This window comes from Jaculus jaculus, chromosome 1 (genome assembly GCF_020740685.1).
Source record: "Jaculus jaculus isolate mJacJac1 chromosome 1, mJacJac1.mat.Y.cur, whole genome shotgun sequence".
Classification (NCBI taxonomy): Eukaryota; Metazoa; Chordata; class Mammalia; order Rodentia; family Dipodidae; genus Jaculus; species Jaculus jaculus.
Genome location: NC_059102.1, coordinates 39198336 through 39214875, shown reverse-complemented (window position 1 = coordinate 39214875; position 16540 = coordinate 39198336). Strand labels below are relative to the sequence as shown.

The following is a 16540-nucleotide window of genomic DNA, read 5'->3' as shown; positions in this document are numbered from 1 at the left end:
AAGATATATGCCTAGGAGTGCTATAGCTGGGTCATATGGTAGATCTACTTTTAGCTGTCTTAGGAACCTCCACACTGATTTTCATAATGGCTGGACCAGATTTCATTCCCACCAATAGCATAAAAGGGTTCCTCTTTTTCCACATCCTCACCAGCAGTTATGTTCATCTGTTTTCATGACAGTAGCCAATCTGACAGGAGATGGAATCTCAACGAAGTTTTAATCTGCATTTCCCTGATGACTAGGGATGTAGAACACTTTTTAGATGCTGATATGCCATCTGTATTTCTTCTTCTGAGAACTCTATTTAGTTCCATAGCCCATTTTTAATTGGGTTGTTTGATTTCTTATTATTTAACTTTTTGAATTCTTTGTATGTCCTAGATATTAATCCTTTATCAGATGTATAGCTGGCAAAGATTTTCTCCCATTTTGTAGGTTGTCTCTTTGGTCTATTCAGTGTCTTTTGCCATAGAAAAGGCTTGTAATTTCATTAGAACCCAGTGATTAATCTATGGTGTTATTTCCTGAGCAATTGGGGTTATATTCAGAAAGTCTTTGCCAAGACCAATATGTTGAAGAGTTTCCCCTACATTTTCCTCTAAGTTTCAGAGTTTCAGTTCTGATATTAAGGCCTTTAATCCATTTGGATTTAATTCTTGTGCATGGAGAGAGATGAGGATCTATTTTCATCCTTCTACTGATACATATACAGTTTTCTCAGCATCATTTGCTGAAGAGGCTGTCCTTTCTCCAATGAGTTATTTTTGTCAAAGATCAGATGGCTATAGCTACCTGGACTTACATCCAGGTCCTCTATTCTGTTCCATTGATCTATATATCTGCTTTCATGCCAGCACCATGCTGTTTTTGTTACTATGGCTCTGTAGTATAGGTTAAAATCATGTATGGTGATACCGCCAGCCTTATTTTTGTTGCTCAAAATTGTTTTAGATACTCCCTCCAGACATAAAATGGCCTGGACATCCATGACCTCACAATGTCTGACACTACATACACAAGACCATCATAAGAGGAAGAAAAGATCATGACATCAAAATAAAAGAGAGACTGATTGAGATGGGGAGGGGATATGATGGAGAATGGAATTTCAAAAGAGAAAGTGGGGGGAGGGAGGGTATTACCATGGGATATTTTTTTATAATCATAGAAGATGTTAATAAAAATCAAGAAAAAAATTGTTTTAGATATTTGAGGTTTTTTTATGCTTGCCAATGAATTTTTGGATTTTTTTTTTCTACTTGTGTGAAGAATGCCATTGGAATTTTGATGGGGATTACATTAAATGTGTAGATTTATTTAGTTAAGATTGCCACTTTCACAATATTGATTCCTCCAAATCAAGAACAAGAGATATCTTTCCATTTCCTAGTGTCTTCTGCAATTTCTCACTTGAGTGTTTTAAAGTTTTCATTGTAGAGATCCTTTACTTCCTTGGTTTGGTTTATTCCAAGGTGCTTTTTTTTTTTTTTTTTTTTTTTTTTTTTTGTTACAATTGTGAATGGGAGCGATTCTCTGATTTTATCCTTTGTGTATTTGTTGTTAGAACATAGGAAGGCTACTGATTTCTGTGTGTTTATTTTGTGTCCTGCTACTTGGCTATAGGTGTTTATCAGCTCTAACAGTTTGCTGGTAAAGTCTTTAGGATCCTTTATATATAGAATCATGTCATCTGCAAATAATAATAACTTGATCTCTTCCTTTCCAAGTTGTATCCCTTTTATGTGTGTCTCTTGCTTTATTGCTATAGCTAAGACTGCCAGTACTATATTAAATAAAAGTGGGGACAGTGGACACTCTTGTCTTGTCCTTAATTTTAGTGGAAAAGCTTCAAGTTTTTCACCATTTGGTATAATGTTGGCTGTAGATGTGTCATAAAGAGCCTTTATTATGTTGAGAAATGTTCCTTCTATTCCCAGTCTTTGTAGGACTTTTATCATGAAGGGATGTTGGATTTTGTCAAATGCTTTCTCTGCATCTAATGAGATGATCATGTGATTTTTGTCCTTCAGTCCATTTATATAATGTATTACATTTATTGATTTGCATATGTTGAACCATCCCTGCATCTCTGGGATAAAGCGTACTTGGTTGGGATGAATGATCTTTCTGATATATTCTTGTATTCTGTTTGCCAATATTTTGTTGAGAATTTTTGCATCTATGTTCATGAGGGAAATTGGTATTCAATTTTCCTTTTTTTTTTTTTTTTTCTATCTTTGCCTGGTTTTGGTATAAGGGTGATGCTGGCTTTGTAGAAGGAGTTTGGTAGGATTCCTTCTTTTTCAATTTATTGAAAAGTTTAAGAAGCAATGTTGTTAGTTCTTCTCTGAAGGTCTGGTAAAATTCAGCAGTGAATCCATCTGGGCCTGTAATTTTTTTAGTTGGGAGATTTTTGATAACCACTTCGATTTCTCTACTTGTTATAGGCCTATTTAAGTGGTTAATCTCATCTTGATTTAATTTAGGTAGGTCATATAAATAAAGGAAATCATCCATTTCTTTCAGATTTTCAAACTTAGTGGAGTATATGGTCTTATAGTAAGTCTCTATGATATTTTAAAATTTCTCTGGTATCTGTTGTGATAGTGCCTTTTTCATCTCTATTGTTATTAATTTGTGTCTCTTCTCTTTTTTGGGCAGATTTGATAAGGGTTTATCAATCTTGTTTATCATTTCAAAAAACCAACTCTTGGAGAGACTTCCGGTTAAGATGGTGGCGTAGGTACCACGCCAAAGCTGCCTAGGGGGGAAAAAGACCAAAAAAACTCAGCAAAACACACACTTTTACTAAAAAGTGAGGTGTATAGGAAATTGAGGCGGCAGCAGAGAAGTAGAAGAGTTATAGAGCATCCAGAGCCTGCACAGGTGGGAAAAGCGGCTCCGACAGCTCGGCCAACTGCCGCGGCCGCGGCGCAGCAGAAAGCCGCCAGACTCTTGGCTCGAGCCACAGGAAAAGCCAGGTGCAGGATTTTCCCCTCACACCGCGCTCTCCGCAACTCGGGAAACGTGAGGGGAGAGCGGCAGCGAGCAGTGGAGGAGAAGACCGCGAGGTAGAAGAACACGTGGAACAGTGATACAACCAGAGCAGCCGTGGCTCCCTCCCCTCCCCCACCGCCTGAACCCAGCTCCAGCGAACACAGCAGCGGCCCGGGACCCGGCCACGCCAACTTGGGCTGACAGCGGGACCCAAGCAGGAGCAGAGTTCGGCAGCAACTTCAGCGGCATCAGCACGGGTACCAGCAGCCCCCGCAGCAGCGGGCCCAGGAGCGGCAGATCCCGCAGCAGCAGCTTCGGGGGGAGCAGCAGCGGTGGACATGGCAGCGGCAGCTTCAGCAGCGGTGGTGGCTCCGGTGGTGGCAGCTACGGCAGCAGCAGAGGCAGCAGCAGTGGCTCGGTTTGCCCTGTAGGAAAAGCAAGTGCCCAGCTCCAGAAATCAGAACAGCAGTCCGACGACCCAGGCAGCAACTTGACTGAGACCAAAATCACCCAAGGTAACTGGGATTGCACCAGGGAAGGGTCTCACTTGGTCACAAGCTGACTTGGATCCCTCAACAGACCAGAAATCTAAATCTCTTTGTTGATAGAGGATCTGGTCATTATAATAACTACAATTGCATACATACTCGGGGCTGTTTTTGATTGAATGTGTACAGTGTTTAGTTAAATTTTAAAATCTACCTGTATTTTATTCCACTCAGCCTGCTTGAATACTCCTATAGCAGGGAAACTCAACCCCTAAGAACATCTTTGTAGATACTCTGAGAGTCTTAAGAGCCACACCTAATACCTTAAGGTCCTACCCTGAAAATATATTACATCAAATCAATTGATACAGCTAAGAATACACAGCTAGCTAGAAAATCCAAGCATTAACTTAATCCAAGATGCAAAAATATATACATTATAACACAAGAAACACTAAAAAGCAAGACGATATAAATCCACCTAAAAGTATTAATGCATCAGAAATGTCCTCCAGTGAGAAAGAGTTAGAGGAAATGCCTGAGAAAGAGTTCAAAAGAATGATTATAAATATGTTCAAAGAGGTCAAAGAACACATGAAAACAATCAAAGAAGAAATCAAAGAGGAAATCAAAGGAATCAAAGAAGAGGCAGGACACCAATTTAATGAAATAAAGAAGGCAATACAAGACATAAATAGGGAAATAGAAATAATAAAGAAAAACCAGTTAGAATTACTAGCAATGAAGAACACAGTTAATGAAATAAAAAACTCTGTAGAAAATCTCACCAGTAGGATGGATGAGGGAGAGGACAGAATATCTAAGCTAGAAGACCAGGTGGCAGACCTAATGCAGTCCAACAAAGAGAAAGACAAACTTATAGAAAAGTATGAGTTGGAATTTCAAGATATTCGGGACACTATGAAAAGATCCAATATAAGAATTCAGGGCATAGTAGAAGGAGAAGAACTCCACTCCAGAGGCATAGTAGGCATCTTCAACAAAATCATAGAGGAAAATTTCCCCCAAATTGGGAAAGAGGTGCCAATGCAGATACAGGAAACCTTTAGAACCCCAGCCAGACAAAACCCAGAAAGAACCTCTCCTCACCATATTATAATCAAACTTCCAAACACACACACAAAAGAAAAAATATTGAAAGCAGTTAGAGAGAAAAATCTAGTTACCTACAAAAGCAAGCCCATCAGGATTACAGCAGATTATTCAACACAAACTTTTAAAGCCAGAAGGGCTTGGAGTGATATATTCCAAGTTCTGAAAGATAACAACTGTCAACCAAGGTTACTTTATCCTGCAAAGTTATCCATTCAAATAGATGGAGAAATAAAGACATTCCATGACAAAAGCAGGTTAAAGGAGTATTTGAAGACAAAACCAGCTCTACAGAAAATACTTGATAGAATCCTCCATGCTGAACAAAAGGAAAAGCACACATATAAGGAACCGAGAAAAAACAAGCTATACTCAAATACCAGTTAACAGAAGAGAGCACAGGTAGAACCAGTAACACACACACACACACAAAAAAATGGCAAACATAAATACACACCTTTCAATAATATCTCTTAATATCAACGGTCTCAATGCCCCAACGAAAAGACATAGATTTGCAGACTGGGTTAAAAAGCAGGATCCTACAATTTGTTGTCTCCAAGAAACTCACCTTTCTACAAAGGATAGACATTATCTTAAGGTGAAAGGTTGGAAGACGGTGTTTCAAGCAAATGGGCCTAGAAAACAAGCAGGGGTTGCTATCCTAATATCAGACAGGGTAGACTTTAGTCCGACGTTAGTCAAGAAAGATAAGGAAGGTCACTTTATATTGATTAAGGGCACACTCCAACAGGAGGACATTACAATCCTAAACATATATGCACCTAACATGGGGGCTCCCAAATTCATCAAACAAACACTATTAGAACTAAGGTCACAGATAACACCAAACACAGTGGTGGTGGGGGACTTTAACACCCCACTCTCATCAATTGACAGGTCATCCAGGGAAAGAATAAACAGAGAGGCATCTGGACTAAATGAGGTCATAGAAGGAATGGACCTAACAGATATATACAGGACATTTCATCCAAAGGCTGCAGAATATACATTCTTTTCAGCAGCACATGGAACATTCTCTAAGATAGACCATATATTAGGACACAAAGCAAATCTTAACGAATTCAGGAAAATTGAAATAATTCCTTGCATTCTATCTGACCACAATGGAATTAAACTACAAATCAGTAGCAAGAAAGGCTATAGAGCATACACAAAATCATGGAAACTAAACAATACACTACTAAATGATGAGTGGGTCAATGAAGAAATCAAGAAGGAAATCAAAAACTTTATAGAGTCAAACAATAATGAGAACACAACATACCAAAATCTCTGGGACACAATGAAGGCAGTTCTAAGAGGTAAATTTATAGCCTTAAGTGCCTATATTAAGAAATTAGAAAGGTCGCAAGTAAACGACCTAATGCTTCGCCTTAAAGCCTTGGAAAAAGAAGAACAAGGCAAACCAAAAATTAGTAGACGGGAAGAAATAATAAAGATTAGGGCAGAAATTAATGAAATAGAAACAAAAAGAACAATCCAAAGAATTAATGAAACAAAGAGTTGGTTCTTTGAAAGGATAAACAAGATTGATAAACCCTTAGCAAATCTGACCAAAAGAAAGAGAGAAGAGACACATACTAATAAAATCAGGGATGAACAAGGTAACATCACAACAGATTCCAGAGAAATTCAAAAAATCATAGGGACATACTATAAAAGCATATACTCCACAAAGTATGAAAATCTGAAAGAAATGGATGATTCCCTTGATCTATATGACCTACCTAAATTAAATCAAAATGAGATTAATCACTTAAATAGACCTATAACAAACATGGAGATCCGAACAGTTACCAATAATCTCCCAACTAAAAAAAGCCCAGCCCGGATGGATTCACTGCTGAATTTTACCAGACTTTTAAGGAAGAGCTAACACCATTGCTTCTTAAGCTTTTCCAGGAAATAGAAAAAGAAGGAATTCTACCAAACTCCTTCTATGAGGCCAGCATCACCCTGATACCAAAACCAGGTAAAGATAGAACAAAAAAAGAAAATTACAGACCAATCTCCCTCATGAACATAGATGCAAAAATTCTCAACAAAATATTGGCAAACAGAATACAAGAGTATATCAAAAAGATCATTCTCCCTGACCAAGTAGGCTTTATCCCAGAGATGCAGGGATGGTTCAACATACGTAAATCTATAAATGTAATACATTACATAAACGGGTTGAAGGACAAAAATCACATGATCATCTCATTAGATGCAGAGAAAGCATTTGACAAAATAAAACATCCCTTCATGATAAAAGTCCTACAGAGACTGGGAATAGAAGGAACATATCTCAATATAATAAAGGCTATTTATGACAAGCCTACAGCCAACATATTACTAAATCGGGAAAAACTGGAAGCTTTTCCACTAAAATCAGGAATAAGACAAGGGTGTCCACTGTCCCCACTTTTATTTAATATACTTTTGGAAGTCTTAGCCATAGCAATAAGGCAAGAGACACACATAAAAGGGATACAAATTGGAAAGGAAGAAATCAAGTTATCATTATTTGCAGATGACATGATTCTATACATAAAGGACCCTAAAGACTCTACTAGCAAGCTGTTAGAGCTGATCAAAACCTACAGCAATGTAGCAGGATACAAAATAAATACACAGAAATCAGTAGCCTTTATATATGCTAACAACAAACACACAGAGGATGAAATCAGAGAATCACTCCCATTCACAATTGCATCAAAAAAAATAAAATACCTTGGAATAAACCTAACCAAGGAAGTAAAGAATCTATACAATGAGAACTTTAAAACACTCAAGCGAGAAATTGCAGAAGACACTAGAAAGTGGAGAAACATCCCATGTTCCTGGATTGGAAGAATCAATATTGTGAAAATGGCAATCTTACCTAAAGCAATCTACACATTTAATGCAATCCCTATCAAAACTCCAAAGGCTTTCTTCATGGAAATAGAAAAAACAATCCAAAAATTCATTTGGAATCACAATAAACCTCGAATATCTAAAATAATACTGAGCAACAAAAAAGAGGCTGGACGTATCACCATACCTGATTTTAACCTATACTACAGAGTCATAGTAACAAAAACAGTATGGTACTGGCACAAAAACAGACATGTAGATCAGTGGAACAGAATAGAGGACCCAGAGGTAAGCCCAAGTAGCTATAGCCACCTGATATTCGATAAAAATGCCAAAAATACTCATTGGAGAAGAGACAGCCTCTTCAGCAAATGGTGTTTTGAAAACTGGATAAATATCTGCAGAAGGATGAAAATAGATTCTTCTCTCTCGCCATGCACAAGAATTAAGTCCAAATGGATTAAAGACCTTAACATCAGACCGGAAACTTTGAAACTGCTAGAGGAAAAAGTAGGGGAAACCCTTCAACATATTGGTCTTGGCAAAGACTTTCTGAATACAACCCCAATTGCTCAGGCAATAAAACCACAGATTAACCACTGGGACCTAATGAAATTACAAAGATTTTGCACCGCAAAGGACACAGTGAAAAAAGCAAAGAGGCAACCTACAGAATGGGAAAAAATCTTCGCCAGCTATATATCTGCTAGAGGATTAATATCTAGGATATACAAAGAACTCAAAAAGTTAAATAATAAGGAATCAAACAAGCCAATCAAAAAATGGGCTATGGAGCTAAATAGAGAGTTCTCAAAAGAAGAAATACGAATGGCATATAAGCATCTAAAAAAATGTTCTACGTCACTAGTCATCAGGGAAATGCAGATTAAAACTACATTGAGATTCCATCTCACTTCTGTCAGATTCGCCACCATCATGAAAACAAATGATCATAAATGTTGGCAGGGATGTGGAAAAAAAGGAACCCTCTGCACTGCTGGTGGGAATGCAATCTGGTCCAGCCATTGTGGAAAACAGTGTGGAGCTTCCTAAAGCAGCTAGAGATTGATCTACCATATGACCCAGCTATAGCGCTCCTAGGCATATATCCAAAGGAATCATCTCATTTCCTTAGAAGTACATGCTCAACCATGTTTATTGCTGCTCAATTTATAATAGCTGGGAAATGGAACCAGCGTAGATGTCCCTTAACAGATGAGTGGATAATGAAGATGTGGTACATTTATACAATGGAGTTCTACTCAGCGGTAAAGAAAAATGAAGTTATGAAATTTGCAGGAAAATGGATGGACCTGGAAAGTATTATACTAAGTGAGGTAACCCAGGCCCAGAAAGCCAAGCACCTCATGTTCTCTCTCATATGTGGATCCTAGCTACAGATGACTGGGCTTCTGCATGAGAATGAAAATACTTAGTAGCAGAGGCCAGTAAGTTGAAAAGGAGACATAAAGGGTGGAGAAAGGAAGGGAGGAGGATACTTAATAGGTTGATATTGTATATATGTAATTACAATGATTGTAATGGGGAGGTAATATGATGGAGAATGGAATTTCAAACGGGAAAGTGTGGGGGTGGGGAGGGAGGGAATTACCATGGGATATATTTTATAATCATGGAAAATGTTAATAAAAATTTAAAAAAAAAAAAAACCAACTCTTTGTTTCATTGATTCTTTGGATTGTTTTTTGGTTTCTATTTCATTAATTTCTGCCTTAATCTTTATTATTTCTTCCCATCTACTAATTTTTGGTTTGCCTTGTTCTTCTTTTTTGTTGTTCATTTTTTATTTATTTATTTGAGAGCAACAGACTTAGAGAGAAAGACAGATAGAGGGAGAGAGAGAGACAATGGGCATGCCAGGGCTTCCAGCCACTGCAAACGAACTCCAGATGCGTGCACCCCCTTGTGCATCTGGCTAACGTGGGACCTGGGGAACTGAGCCTCGAACCGGGGTCCTTAGGCTTCACAGGCAAGTGCATAACCGCTAAGCTATCTCTCCAGCCCTTGTTCTTCTTTTTTAAGGCTTTAAGGTGAAACATTAAATTGTTTTTTTGCAACCTTTCTAATTTCTTAATATAGGCACTTAAAGCTATAAATTTCCCTCTTAGAGCTGCCTTCACTGTGTCCCAAAGGTTTTGGTATGTTGTAGTCTCATTATAGTTTGACTCTATGAAATTTTTGGTTTCCTTCTTGATTTCTTCATTGATCCATTTATCATTTAGTAGTGTATTGTTTAGTTTCCATGATTTTGTGTATGCTCTATAGCTTTTCTTACTATTGATTTGTACTTTGATCCCATTATGATCAGATAGAGTGCAAGGAATTATTTCAATTTTCCTATATTAACATTTGTTTTGTGTCCTAATATATGGTCTATTTTAGAGAATGTTCCATGTGCTGCTGAAAAGAATGTGTATTCTGCAGCATTTGGATGAAATGTCCTGTACATATCTGTTAGGTCCATTTCTTCTATGACCTTATTTAATCCAGATGCTTCCCTGTTAATTTGTTGCCAGGATGACCTGTCAATTGATGAGAGTGGGGTGCTGAAGTCACCCACTACAACTGTGTTTAGTGCTATCTGTGACCTTAGTTCTAATAGCATTTGTTTGATGAAGTTGGGAACCCCTGTGTTCAATGCATATATGTTTAGGATTGCAATGTCCTCCTGTTGGAGTATGCCTTTAATCAGTATGAAGTGACCTTCCTTATCTTTCTTAACTAATGTTGGACTGAAGTCTACCTTGTCAGATATTAGGATAGCAACCCCTGCTTCTTTTCCAGGCTCATGTGCTTAAACACTGTTTTCCAACCTTTCATCCTAAGATAGTGTCCATCCTTTGTAGAAAAGTGAGATTTTTGGAGGCAACAAATTGAAGGATCCTTCTGTTTAACCCAGTCTGCATACCTATGTCTTTTTATTTTATTTTTTTATTTTTTTTACTTTTCAAGGTAGGGTCTGTCTCTACCCCACACTGACCTGGAATTCACTATGGAGTCTCAGGGTGCCCTCGAACTCATAGCAATCCTCCTACCTCTGCCTCCTGAGTGCTGGGATTAAAGGCGTGTGCTACCATGCCTGGCAAACCTATGTCTTTTGGTTGGAGCAGTGAGGCCACTGATATTAAGAGTTATTATTAGCCGGGTGTGGTGGCACACACCTTTAATCCCAGCACTTGGGAGGCAGAGGTAGAAGGATTGCCATGAGTTCAAGGCCACCCTTAGATGACAGAGTTAATTCCAGGTCAGCCTGGACCAGAGTGAGACCCTACTTCAAAAAACCAAAAAAAAAAAAAAAAAGAGTTATTATTGAAAGGTGTGTGTTTATTTTTGCCATTTTTCTTGTTTTGTAGTTCTGGTTTTACCTTTGCTCTCTTGTATTAATTAGTATTTGAGTATGGCTTGTTTTTTCCAGGTTCCTTGTATGTGTGTTTTTCTTTCTCTTCAGCATGGAGGATCCTTTCAAGTATTTTCTGTAGAGCTGGTTTTGTCTTCAAATATTCCTTTAGTCTGCTTTTGTTGTGGAATGTCCTTATTTCTCTATCTATCTGAATGGATGGCTTTGCGGGATAAAGTAACCTTGGTTGACAGTTGTTATCTTTCAGATATATCATTCCAAGCCCTTCTGGCTTTGAAAGTTTGTGTTGAGTTATCTACTGTCATCCTGATGGGTTTGCCTATGTATGTGACTTGATTTTTCTGTCTAATGCTTTCAATATATTTTCATTGGTTCTTATGTTTGGTAGTTTAATTATAATATGGCGAAAAGAGGTTCTTTCCAGGTTTTGTCTTTCTGGTGTCCTAAAGGCTTCCTGTATCTGCATTGGCATCTCTTTTCCCAACTTGGGGGAAGATTTCTTCTATGATCTCATTGAAAACATCTACTATGCCTTTGGAGTGAAATTCTTCTCCTTCTACTATACCCTGAATTAGTATGTTTGATCTTTTTCATAGTGTTTCAAATATCTTGAAATTCCCATTCATACTTATTTCCTCTAAATCAGTCTCACTGGAGGTTACTTCTGATGCATTAATACATTTTGGTGGGTGTATATTATCTTAATTTTCTGTTTCTTGTGTTATAATGTACATATTTTTGCATCTTGGATTAATTTAATGCTTGGATTTTGTAATTAGCTGCAGTATTATTAGATGTATCAATCTGATGTTATATATCTTCAGAGTAGGAGTTTAAGGTGCTAGGTGTGGCTCTTAAGACTAACTATAGACTAATAACAGAGTAACTACAAAAGTGAACCTAGATATTGGGTTTGCCTGCTATGAGAGTATTCAAGAAGGCTAAATGGAACAAAATACAGGCAGATTCTAAAATTTAACCAGACAATGTACACATTCAATGAAAAACAGCACAGACTATTTATGCAAAAGTCGGTATTATGACTACCAGATCCTTATCAAAGTCACAGTCCCTTAGGATGTGCGTTGCCCCACACCCTTAATCCTGTCAACTAGGAGGCAAAGATTTCTGGTCTGTTGAGGGTTTCAAGTCAGCTTGTGACCATGCGAGACCCTTCCCTGGTGTAATCCCAGTTACCTTTCAGGATGATTTTGCTGTCAGTTATGCTGCGTTCCTGCTTAGGTACCTCTTTGTTGCACTGTGGGTTCAGGAAGGCTGGCTGGGTCGCTGGATCGCTGCTCTGATCGCCTGTCGGGTGCTGTGTGGGTGAGCTCCCTTCCCCAGGTCTCTGGTGCTTGCTGGCGCTTACACTTATGCTGGCTGTGGGGGAGGGGAGGCTGTGGGTGGTGGCTGATGTTTTCCCCACTGGCCCTCGCAATCATCTTCCTCGCAAGCTGCTCCTCTGTTCTTCCCTGCCATCTTCCCTTCACATTTATTGAGTTTGCAAGGAGCTTCAGTGTGCGTGGAGAGTCTCTTCACCTGGCTTTTCCTGTGGCTCAGCCTGAACCTTACCACTGGAGCCAGCTGGACCTGGTGCCACCGCTGCTGGAGCCACTTCTGCCTGCTTCTGTGGGCTCTGGATGCTCTGGATCTCTCCTACTTCTCTGCTGCCATTGGTAATTTCTCATACACCTCACCTTCCAGGAGAAGAGGACTGTTTATTTTTTTGTTTTTTTTTGTTTGTTTGTTTGGCTTTTTCTCCCCTAGGCTGCTTTGGCTTGGTTCCTATGCCTCCATCTTAACCAGAAGTCTCCCTAAAAAAAAAAAAAAAAAAAAAAAAATATATATATATATATATATATATATATATATATATATATATATATTTAAACTAACAAAATGAAGACGGGCATGGTGGCTCACGTCTTTAATACCAGCACTTGGGAGGCAGAGGTAGGAGGACTGCAATGAGTTCAAGGCCCCCCTGAGAATACAGAGTGAATTCCAGTGAGACCCTACCTCAAAACAAACAAAAAAACTAACAGAATGTCCAGGCGTAGTGGCACACACCTTTGATCCCATCACTCAGGATGCTAAAGTAGAAAGATCACTGCAAGTTTAAGGCCAGCCTGAGACCACATAGTGAGTTCTAGGTCAGTGAGATCCTACCTCAAAAAAAAAGAAGTAACAGAAGATAGAATTTTAAAAATATCTTCCCAAAGCCTTTAAATGATGATATAAAATGCTGGAGCTAGAAGGATAGCACAGCAGTTAAAAGCAGAGGCAGGAGGATCACCGTGAGTTCAAGGCCACCCTGAGACTCCATAGTGAATTCCAGGTTAGCCTGGCTACACTGAGACCCTACCTCGGAAAAAAAAAAAACTGACTTTATCCACTTAGGAATAAAGAACAGAACTAATTGCATATCTATGACCCTGAGTAATTTGCGAAGATGTGCTTAGTGATTATGACTTAGCCAGAGAAAATACTGCATGCTGAAGAATTCTGTAGATGAGACCCAGGAAGGCTTTGTGCAGGAGCTATTACTAGGCTGATCTCTGAGCACGTGATTAAAGCTATGAGCGTTCTCTTCCCACATAGTTACATGCTCAGAGTAACAGATATGATCCTGAAGGGTCTATGCATATGCTCAAAGTCCAACCGTGGACCTCCCAGGAGCCTACCGTCCTCAGACTAAGAATCTGTGCTCAAGGTTATACTTGAAGCTTTGGGAGTGGATCTGATGAGCTTTCCCCACGTAGGCAGAGGCCAAGTAGCCTCCTAGTAGCATCCTCTGGCTGGGTAATTTGCTTTCTACCATTACCTACTTGCTGCCCCACTCCACAGCCTTGGTTTAATCTTCCCTGGTCTAGACAACAGCAGCTGTCACTTCTCTCTGTTCTCCTTGCAAAAAAAAAAAAACTAGATTGCAGCCTTTCTCCTTGGAATTTTTTTTTTTTTTTTTTTTTTTTTTTGAGGCTGACCTGAAATTCAATATGTAGTCTCAGGGTGGCCTTGAACTCTCGCTGATCCACCTACCTCTGCCTCCCGAGTGCTGGGATTAAAGGCATGCACCACCACACCCGGCTTCTCTGTGAAAGTTTCATTCTAATGTGCAGTTCTGATCAAAGTTGAACAGTATGGAATTTTACAACTTTCTTTTTTTTATCAAATATTCTTTAATTTCATAGACGACAATATGAAACAAGCACAACGGTTTTGCAGTACAGTTTCAAGGTGTATACAAATTAGAATACAGAGTTTAACACTTGTGTAACTGACATTTTGAACTTTAGATTTCCATATAAAACTTACAATGTCAAATATTAGCCAATCTGATAACTTTCTCATCATATAAAAAGGATGAGATGCAGATTTTCACTAAACAAACTACATAAAATATTTAAAATAATCATTAAAACTCAACATTAGAATTTATAAAGATTAGCTATAAAAATATATTGGCAAGTAACTCTTCTTATAAAGGTACCATTCGCTACATTACAAAATAGTCTCTAACGTAAAACTCCCTCAACTAACTGCTCTATCTCAGAAACTGACAGCCCTTATAAGAAACTGATTGTAAAATTCTCTTGGAAAGCTTTGGTATGCATTTTCAGGTTTTATAAAAAGTATTTTCAGAGCTTTTGTAAACACTTCATTCTATTAAAGCACAAAGGTAATGGGTATCTGATAGCATTTAGGATACAGAATCAAAAAACCAAATCATGCCGGGCGTGGTGGCGCACGCCTTTAATCCCAGCACTTGGGAGGCAGAGGTAGGAGGATCGCCCCGTGAGTTCGAGGCCACCCTGAGACACCCAGGTCAGCCTGGGCTAGAGTGAGACCCTACCTCGTAAAACAAACAAACAATAAAAAAAAAACTATTTAAAAGTATCAAACTTTAAAACAGTTTTTTTTCCATTTTTCTGATTAAAAAAAAAATGCTACAAAATCATCCCACTTCATTCATGTACCTTGCAAGCCTTTTAGAAAAATACCTTAGAAACAGTTAACCCATTCTTAAAAATCCTCTCTAGTTCAAGAAACTTACTTTTAAAAACTCATTTAAGCTGGGCATGGTGGCGCACGCCTTTAATCCCAGCACTCGGGAGGCAGAGGTAGGAGGATTGCCATGAGTTCAAGGCCACCCTGAGACTCCATAGTGAATTTCAGGTCAGCCTGGGCTAGAGTGAGACCCTACCTCAACCCCCCCACCCAAAAAAAACTCATCTGAAAAACTTCACAATACAACAGATACACACAATCAGACCACATAATTTATATATTTAGTAATGTATCAAGTTTTCTTTTACATTTGTAATTTAGAATTTATTGGTAGAAATAAAATACACATATAACCACATACAACTGAAAAAGGCCAATCCCAAGAAACAGTAAGAAATGCATACATACAGGGTAAATTGATTTACAAATTCAATTTACTAAATTTCACCTTATATGCCATTTTTGGATTGACTTAGAAAACTTGAATTGCTGAAGTTCACTTCTTGCTTCTTGAGGATGTTTCTTGTTTGCAAAGCCCCCAGTTGTGCCGGTAGCTTCTTAAGCCCATCTGCCACTTCATCCTGTGACCAGGTCTCTTGCATAAAGACATTTATTTACCTTTGCATTGCAAAAGCCTAAACAAAAATTAGCTTCACTTTTATAAAACTTTATAAAACTCCGCTAAAAATAAATCCATCTAATTTTTGGGTCAGTCCACAAAAATACCTTCTTTTAAAAAAAAAATCAAACACTTTTATGAGAATAAAGATCCTTCAAAATTTTTAACTCTTCTATGAGAGTTTTATTTTGATTTTCCAGGACTGCAACTCGATTTTCCAGGCACTTGACATACTCTTTCTTCTTTCTTCGACATTCTCGAGCAGCTTCTCTGTTTTTCATCAATCTGATTTCTCTTTTCAACTGGGGGTCATCTGTCTTAGTTGCCTGAGAGGTAAGAGTGGCAGGCGACATCATCACCACAGCTTGTGGCAGCGAAGTGGCCAATGGTATGGTGAGGATCTGGTATGTCTGCACATCTCCTGATGCAGTTTGCACAACCACCTGGTTGCTGGGCACAAGTATTTGCTGTCCATCAGAAGTCTGTGCATACTGGAGAATCGTACCTTGCTGAGGATTGCCTGAATTTGTCATGGTTAAGGTCTGTAGTCCCTGTACTCTGTCTGTGCCTGGACTGGCCAGCTGCAAGGCTCCATTTGGGGCAATGGCAGTGTCCTGTCCGCTGCTGGTCAGATAGATGGGAGTTGGAACAGACATGGAAGTAAGAGCAGAAACTCCAGGATTTTCTCCGTCTCCTTTTCTGCTTCGTGTTTCTGCAGAAGAGAGGTTTTTCAAAATTTTTCAGTAAAGAGGGCACCGTGCTAGGATCCCGTGAGCTTTCTGTGAGGAGCCTATGCTGTCAGGTGAGTCCTGAGACTCTCACTTTCTGATAAAGATGAAACCTGTTGGGCCAGATGAGAAATAGGAGCTCCCTGAACTGCGGAACCAGGCTGAGGTGCAGTCTCTAAGTGTTACTCTGGTGGGAATCTTCCCAATCGGGCGGACACGGTCCACTCCCAGTCCCCCTCTCTCCGCGCCTCTCCCGGGATCGGGCGGACGCGCAGGGCCACTGGAGAGCTAGCTGTCCTGGGCTGCGCTCCTCCACCGTCCCGGGTGTGATCGACACCAG

At 39.1% G+C, this 16540-nt stretch overlaps 1 protein-coding gene across 1 annotated transcript; it reads right to left on the bottom strand.

Annotated features, from left to right (window-relative positions):
• Window positions 1-15597: 15597 nt before the first annotated feature.
• LOC123460207 (cyclic AMP-dependent transcription factor ATF-1-like) lies at window positions 15598-16128 on the bottom strand. Its single transcript, XM_045148318.1, has one exon. The coding sequence runs from the start codon at window positions 16126-16128 to the stop codon at window positions 15598-15600; it is 531 nt and encodes a 176-aa protein (XP_045004253.1).
• Between the last annotated feature and the right edge of the window lie 412 nt (window positions 16129-16540).